Source organism: Mobula birostris, chromosome 19, assembly GCF_030028105.1.
Source record: "Mobula birostris isolate sMobBir1 chromosome 19, sMobBir1.hap1, whole genome shotgun sequence".
Classification (NCBI taxonomy): Eukaryota; Metazoa; Chordata; class Chondrichthyes; order Myliobatiformes; family Myliobatidae; genus Mobula; species Mobula birostris.
In genome coordinates this window covers 59,381,434-59,390,245 of record NC_092388.1, presented here as the reverse complement: position 1 = coordinate 59,390,245, position 8,812 = coordinate 59,381,434, and the positions used below count along the sequence as shown (strand labels likewise).

General features: G+C 39.4%; 1 protein-coding gene across 1 annotated transcript in view; it reads right to left on the bottom strand.

Moving 5' to 3' along the window:
• Nucleotides 1–345: 345 nt before the first annotated feature.
• lyrm4 (LYR motif containing 4) overlaps nucleotides 346–8,812 on the bottom strand; it is a 148,156-nt gene continuing 139,689 nt past the window's right edge. The window contains exon 3 of the mRNA XM_072283675.1: nucleotides 346–762. Coding sequence (XP_072139776.1) covers nucleotides 709–762 — 54 coding nt within the window. The 3' untranslated portion in view covers nucleotides 346–708. The remainder of the gene's footprint in view (nucleotides 763–8,812) is intronic.

Here is an 8,812-nt window from a genome sequence, read left to right as displayed (position 1 = left end):
CGATTAGACCTACAGGCCCATCAAAGGTTAGTGCAACTACAAGGCTTGTGTTGGAGTTAAGCACAGGGTACTGACTCAACATGTCAGCTGGATCAGCCTCATGTTTTTGTATCGCGCATCACCAAAGTATATAACTACAACAGAATTAGAGTAGACAGAGCATATTTGTCTGCCATAGAATCCAGAATATTATGCTCTAAACCTACCTCTGTTTAAGTTCATATCTCAAAAAATTGTTTATTGTATGTATGTTTCTCCAAAGTAAAGTGCATATATAAACAGGCCACTAGGATGTTGCTGTAAATATTTGTAGAGATTATTCCAGGACAAAATAGTAGCCTTGAGTACATACTTCATTAGGGAGTTTTTATTGTTCTTTTATTGGTCGAACAGAAAACTAATATTTAACCATAGACTGTCTCTGCTCATTAGTATGTGCAACATTGAATATTAAACATTACATTGGGATTACAAATTATGCATTTTTAATTACATAGCTGACCCTTACCATTACTACAGAATTGAAAAAAATTTGCAATATTGCAATTTAGGAGGAGAGTTAAATGTATTGATTACACCGCTGTGTAAGTCTTGCTTCCATAATCTTTTCCAGTGTTGCCAAACATAGTAGAGAGAGAAGATTGAGTTCCTGAAGGTTAGTATATCACCACTGGCACAAAGTAGATTGAAAGCTCCAAGTGATCACTTTCACTGATTTTCAATGACGAGCTTTTGTGTGGTATACAAGTGGCCGATGAGTACCTACAAATAAAAGAGAGAGCACATTGTGAGGCATTTCACACAAACAGCTTTCATTTATCAGCAGGTTTTGTTTTTCTAACCTGTATTATACATTTTCTGACCTGAGCAGCTCACCTATATGACCTTTCAACCCTTCATGACATTAAACCTGGAATGGGGAGAGAAAAAAATCAGGACTTCCAGATTCTCAAAATGTGATACAATTCTATTTTTCTCCTGGGCCTTTTAATTGAGCTAATCAGGGAATGCCTCTTCTTAGCATAAAAACACTCCTGTTTTTGCTGCCTTGGTAGAGAGAAACCACTTCAAGGTGTTGGTGTGCCTGGCTGACATTTATTTTTGACATTTGTTTGAAGTACACTCTTCTTCAGTTTATTGGGGCACCTAGAAGAGACCAGCAGGTCACAAAATAATACAAAGAATCTGCTACAGAGAGCTAAATGTTACATTCAGCATTCCATCACAATTTGAGGAATACATGGCATTACCGGACCCAGAAAACCAACATTAGAATGGCAGATTCCATCTGCCATTTTTCAGCCCATTTTTCCAGCTGGTCCAGATCCCACTGCAAGCTCTGATAGTCTCCCTTGCTGTCTACTACAGCCACAATCTTGGTGTCATCTGCAAATTTGCTGATCCAGTTACCCATATTATCATCCAGATCAATATGGATAACAAACACCAATGGAACCAGCACTGGTCCCTGCGGCACTCCACAGGCCTTCATTCAGAGAGGCAACTATCTGCTACTATTCTCTGGCTTCTCCCACACAGCCAATGTCTGATCTAATTGACTACCTCATCTGGAATACCAAGCAACTGAATCTTCCTGACCAACCTCTCATTCGGGACCTTGTCAAATGCCTTGTTTATGTGGACAACATCCATTGCCTTGCTTTCATCAACTTTCCTGGTAACTTCCTCAAAAAACTCTATAAGATTGGTTAGACATGACCTACTACACACACAGCGATGCAGACTATCCCTAATCTGTTCTCATCTATCCAAATACATATATATCCACTCCCTTAAAATACCTTCCAATAACTTTCCCACCTCTGATGTCAGGCTCACTGCCCTATAATTTCCTGGTTATTTTTAGAGCTTTTTTTAAACAGCGGAACAACATTAGCTATCCTCTGGCACCTTACCTGTCGCTAGGAAAGGTACGTCGCATCCGGAGTTCCTCCGGTTAGCTGACGATTTCCCTTCACACTTCCCTGACGTAGTGGGGAACTGCATACGAGGCAAGTTACAGCAGTGGTTTGCCATTGCCTTCTGCTGGGTGAGTTTCCAAAGAGATCACCAGCTCGTAAACCAGCACGGATGGAAAGCGTGCAGGGGAGCCGGCTGGCTGGATTTGAACCCAGGACCTTTCGTCCTGAAGTCTGATGCTGATGACACTACGCCACCAGACGGGTCATACCTGTCGCTAAGGATAATTAAATATCTCTGTTAGAGTCCCTGCAATTTCTGCACTTGCCTTCCACAGGACACAATAACTTAAAGTCAACAAATCCTTCTTATTCCCAAACCAATTTCTATCACCAGAAGAAGCAGATGTCACTTTATCTGATACTCTGTTGATGCCCTTTCCCAAATTAAACAAAGGAATATAATTTACATTCCATGTAATAGCAAATGAACACCTCACGGAATTGTAGTTCTCTTAGCTAATACAATAGCTAAGAGAAAATAAATTAAAATGGTAACAAACTATTCAGTCACTAAGACCCAAACCATTCTTCCCTCAATTCTGCACATAGGATCAGAGAAATTTACAGTTTACTACACTAGTGCCATATGGACCATAAAACTATGCACTTTAATCTAGTGTTCAGTTTTTAATCATTAACAAAAAAGTGGGTTAAACAACTTTTCAACATTTATTCTGTGGTAATAACTATTTTCAAGTTCCACTTGAACTTGAGAACCAAACATCAGCGGCTCATAGTATTTCCATTTCTTAGTTCATACTTTGTCAACTGATGAGGGTTTCTGCCTCATCAGGTCCTTAGGCAGTGAAGTTCAGTTGCTCACCAACCCTCACCTTAACTTCAGCCAAATTCTTTTACAAATTACTTCAAATTTATTCCTCTTGTTACTCACCATCCATTCAGGGAAGTGGGTTCTTCCCAAGCACACTAACCAGGCCTCCCACACAAACTTTTGCTTTTATTTTACTTTGATTTTCATATCATGCTTGCCTTTGCTCTCTTTATACAGTAAATATATCAAACCCACCCAATAAAGATAGCCAGAAGACTGCAGCAAGTTCCCAGTCCTTATCCTGCAACTCTTGGCAATGATTGCTCAGTTTTTTTTACTTTCATTATTTGTTGAGCATTTAAATTCTATAATTTTGTCAATAAGGCTAATGAATAAAATAATTATGAAACATCAAATTCATGATTGGTGAAGTGGCTACCATACACTGCTGAAGCAAGAGGTTAAAGATCTCAGTGAACACCCCAGCTGGTTGGTCAGGCAGATAAAGACTATAAGGCCATAAGACATGGGAGCAGAATTGGGCCATTTGATCCACCTACTTTGTCCAGATTTGATATTCTGTTACAATCAGGACAGAATTTTGTGTATGGAAGTTGGTGAGCCTTTAGGAACAAGTAACCATAACATTGTTAGTCTCAAAGTTTTTTGGGAGAGTGTATCAGTTAAAAGCTAAAGCCGTTAAATTGAATTTCAAAAAGGCAAAATTTGTGCAGATGTGGCAAAGACATCAGAAGGTAAACTGGAAGGAACTGCTTGATCGAGGAACAATGGGGTAGTTACTGCCAAGAAGGCCCACCAGCGCCTTTACTTCCTGAGAAAACTAAAGAAATTTGGCCTGTCCCCTAAAACCCTCACTAATTTTTATAGATGCACCGTAGAAAGCATTCTTCTGGGGTGCATCACAACCTGGTATGGAAGTTGTCCTGTCCAAGACCGAATGAGGCTGCAGAAGATCGTGAACACGGCATAGCACATCACACAAACCAATCTTCTGTCCTTGGACTCACTTCACACCGCACACAGTCAGAGCAGTGCTGCCAGGATAATCAAGGACACGACCCACCCAGCCTTCACACTTTTTGTCCCTCTTCCCTTGGGGAGAAGGCTCAGGAGCTTGAAGACTCGTACGGCCAGATTTGGGAACAGCTTCTTTCCAACTGTGATAAGACTGCTGAACGGATCCTGACCCAGATCTGGGCCGTACCCTCCAAATATCCGGACCTGCCTCTCGGTTTTTTTGCACTACCTTACTTTCCATTTTTCTATTTTCTATTTATGATTTAGAATTTAATTTTTTAATATTTACTATCGATTTGTAATCCAGAGAGCGGGAAGCACAGAATCAAATATCCCTATGATGATTGTAGGTTCTAGTATCAATTGTTTGGCGACAATAAAGTAAAGTAATAAACTAAAGTAAAGATAGAAGTATGAAAGTTGTTTCCATTGGTAGGTGAGACTAGAACTAGGGGACATTGTATCAAGGTTCTGGAGAGAAGATTTAGGACGGAGATGAGGAGAAACTGTTTTTCCCAGAGAGTGGTGAATCTGTGGAATCCTCTGCCCAGGGAAGCAGTTGAGGCTTCTTCACTAACTATATTTAAGATACAGTTAGATAGATTTTTACATAGTAGGGGAATTAAGGGTTATGGAGAAAAGGCAGGCAGATGGAGCTGAATTTACGGACAGATCAGCCATGATCTTATTAAATGGGGGGGCAGGTTCGATGGGCCACTCCTGCTCCTATTTCTTATGTTCTTATGAATGGATGGGCTTTCTCCGGGTTCTTCAGTTTCCTCCCACTGTCCAAAGATGTACTGGGTAGGTTAATTAGTCTTTGTAAATTGTCCTGTGATTAGATTAGGTTTGGTTGAGGTTGCTGGGGTGGTGTGGCTCGAAAAGTCGGAAGGACTTGCTCTGTGCTGTATTGCTAAATAAATAAACACATAACCATAAAGCTATTCAAGAATATGAAGTCAATAGCACATCTGGTATTGTTTAGTAAAGGTGTCAGAAGATAAAACAAATTGCACAGAAGCTTGATCATGATAAACTGCAGACTTTCCCATCCATAAACATCAGCATAAATATTAATCACCTTTTTACAATCTACTGGCTTTTTACTTTACTCCACAAGAGGGCAACATTTACTGTACCTTGTGGGTCAAATACCTTTCTGCAGAGGGATCCTTGTTCTTTAGCCTGTCTCTCAGGCCATGAGCACATGGTATATTTAAAGGAACCGAATGACCCCTGGGAGACCATTGCTTGTTTCAATGCAGGAACTACCGCAAGTATTACCCTTCTGATAATGAGTGCTCAAGAATAACAGAATTACTTTTCAAATATTTAAACTCCTGATTTATTTAAATATGAAAGTTTTACATACCCCACAAGGAAAGCATATTAAGGAGTTTATAAATTCTAAATACTCCAGAAAAAGAATTAACATCCTACCACTTAGCTTTCCTCCATGTTCATAATATTCCTTTTTAATTTGTGCACATTAGCTATGTAATCTATCCAGTTTTCAGGAGTGCTTTTAGCAGCCACCAGACTATTAAAGATCTCAAATGCATTAATTTTTGTTATGAGGGATTAAGCAGTCTATCTGTATTCAGATTCTAGCCAAGAAATGTAAGAAATATCCAAAGTGGGAAACTAACTGGTATAACTAGTTAAAATTATTAATTATGTAATGATATTGATGTTTTCCAATTCCCAAACTACTCATCTAGCAAGGTTTTGATAACGCTGAATAAACAGAACAACCCTACTAAGCTGGAGAAGCTGGGAACATATATTACTGAAAAATCTTTTAGCATACTGGAACGTTTTATTAAGTTCTTTCAAGTATAATTTTCTGGCAACTTTTCAAACTGAATGTTCAGACTACATTTCATATTCCTTGACCTAGTATATGCAGTTTTACTATGAAATTGATGAATAGTGGCTTTCTGAGCGGCGAAATTCATGCAGTCAATGCACATATGCTTCAATACTGTTTTGTTCATTTATTCCTTTTTTTAAGATGACTGATTAAGATGACCCACAGTTACTTTCACTATTCACTCAGATCTTCATTCCAAGCTCATACTTGCATGTAAAAAGAAGATATAAATCTATAAGTAAATGATCAAGTTTAACAAAGGAAAGATACTGATTGTTGCCCTATTAATCTGGCCTAAATGAGCAAACATACAAAATGTTGGAGGAACTCAGTAAGTCAAGCAGCATCTATGGAGAGGAATTTGTTGATGTTTTGGGTAGAGGCCCTTCATCAGCACTGGAAAGGAAGGGGGCAGAAGCCAGAATAGGAAATGGGAAGGTGGGGGGGGGGAGTGGAGGGACAATATAAGCTGGCAGGAGAAAGGTACGACCAGGTGACAGGGAATGCAGAAAGTACATATATGTCACCATATACAACCCTGAGATTCATTTCTTGCAGGCATTCATAGTAAATACAAGAAACACAGTAGAATGAATGAAAAACGTACTGAGTAGGATGGGCAAACACTATGCAAAAGACGACAACTGTGCAAATACAAAAAAAAGAAAAATAATAACAATAAAATAAGCAATAAATATCAAGAACATGAGATGAAGAGTCACTGAACAAGAGTCCACAATTCAGTGCTGGGGCAAGCAAAGCTATTCTCTCTGGTTCAAGAGCCTGATGGTTGAGGGATAATAACTATTCCTGAATTTGGTGGTGTGGATCCTGAGGCTCCTGTACCTCATTTCTGATAGCAGCAGCGAGAAGAGAGCATGGCCTGCATGGTGCGGGTCCTTGGTGATGGATTCTGCCTTCTTGTGACAGTGACGTGTTCAATGGTGGCGTTGGCTTTACCCGTGATGGTCTAAGCTGTTCCCACTACTTTTGTAGGCTTTTCTATTCAAGGAAATTGGTATTTTCATATCAGGCTGTGATGCAACTAGTCAATATACTCTCCACCACACATCTATTGAAGTAGAGGTGCTGCTAGGCTTTCTTCATAATGGCACTTATGAACTGGACCCAGAACAGATTCTCTGAAATGAAAACACTGAGGAATTTAAAATTGCTGACTCTCTCCACCTCTGATCTCCCAATGGGGACTGGCTCATGGACCTTCCATTTCCCCCTCCTGAAGTCAATAATCAGCTCCTTTGCCTTGCTGATATTGTGAGGTGTTGTTGTGGTGACACCAATCAGTCAGATTTCAACCACCCTCTTATATGCTGAGTTATCACCACCTTTGATTTGGCCAACTACAGCAGAGTCATCAGCAAACTTAAAAATGGCATTGGACCTGTGCTTGGCCTCACAGTCAAGTATAAAGCAAGTAGAGCAAGGGGCTAAGCACACAGCCTTCTGGTGGAGATGGTGGAGATTGTGGAGATGTTGTTGCCAATCCAAGCTGACTGGAGTCAGCAGATGAGGAAATGAAGGATCCAATTGCACAGTAAGGTACTGAGGCCTAGGTCTTGGAGCTTATTGATGAGGAAGGGGTGATGAAATAAGAAGTTGGGAAGGCATAAGTGAAAGAAGTAAAGGGTTAAAGAAGAAGGAATGTAATAGTAGAGAACAGTGGACAACCTGCATAATTTCTAGTGTCCAAATGTTTAGAAGGTTGTCAAGAAATTCTTATTTAGGCCACAAGGTGGAAGACTGCACTTGAGAAAAAAAGTTGGATTACTTTTTTCCAAGAAACTGCCTAAACAAGGTGCTGCAAGAGACTGGTGTGTTTTTAGTTGATTGTTGTTAAGACTTATATGAACAAACATAAAAATGAGAAGTTGCAATAAGAGGGGGAAAAAAAACAATTACACAGGATTTCTGACTTTCCCCCCAAAAACTCTTCTTTTGAGATGAAAAAAAATGGTTTATATACAGAAAGCAAAATATTTAGTTGGGTGCCATCTGTCACATTTGGAAATTCAAGAAAATTACTTTTTGCAAAAAAATAATAGCCATCTTTCCACTTTACAGAATGCTTTATAATTTCTTGCTAAGTTATTCCAATAATACCTCCCAAACCTTAGGCAATTAAAAAAAAATTGTCCTATAGAGTCATCGAACACTAAAGCACAGAAACAGGCCCAGCAGCCCATCAAGCCCATGCATCATTAACCATTAATCTGCGTAGTTACATTGAAATGCACCTGGACCATTGCCCTCCATACCCTTCCCATCCATGTACGTATCCAAATTTCACATTTCACCTTTAACTCATGACCTCCAGTTCTAGTCTCACCCAACTTCAGTGGAAAAGGCCTGCTTGCATTTACCAATCTACATCCTTCATAATTTTCTATACTTCTATTAAATCTCCCCTTAATCTTCTACAGTCTAGGGAATGAAGTCCTAACTTACTCAGGTCGTCAAGTCCCAGCAACATCCTTGTAAGTTTCATCTACAGTCTTGCAGTCTTACATCTTTTCTTTAGGTAGGTGATCAAACCTGGACACAGTACTCCAAATTAAGCCTCACCAACGTCTTATATGTTTATACAATTTTAACATAACATCCCAACTCCTGCACTGAATACATTGATTTATGATGGCCAATGTGCTAAAGGCTTTCTTTATGACTCTATCTACCTGTGACACCACTTTCAATTAAGTATGGATCTGTATTCTGTGGAAATATTCTTGCAGTAACAAAATGGTATTTTTGTCTGTAACAAAATGGAACCTGTATTGTACCAGAGTGCTTTGCTAATAATGTTTGTGCAACATTATGCTGATGGACTTTAAGTATATGAAAAACTGCAGAAAGATAAGCAGATGAGTAACTGGAAGAATGCCAAGTACACTGATTAAGTGGGCGAATGGTATGCATCCTTGAACTGACACACTGTAGCTAACACTTAGGTACAAAGGAGTGATTATGCTGTCTGTTTTTTTGCAGCTATCACCGGCTCGTGTGGTGATGGTCTTCCCTTGCAGCATGTAAAATAAAAATGTTTTCAACAATTCCCAAATTCCTCTGTACTTCTCAGTGCCACTCACTGTATAAGACCTGGCCTAATTGGTCCTCCTAAAATGCAATATG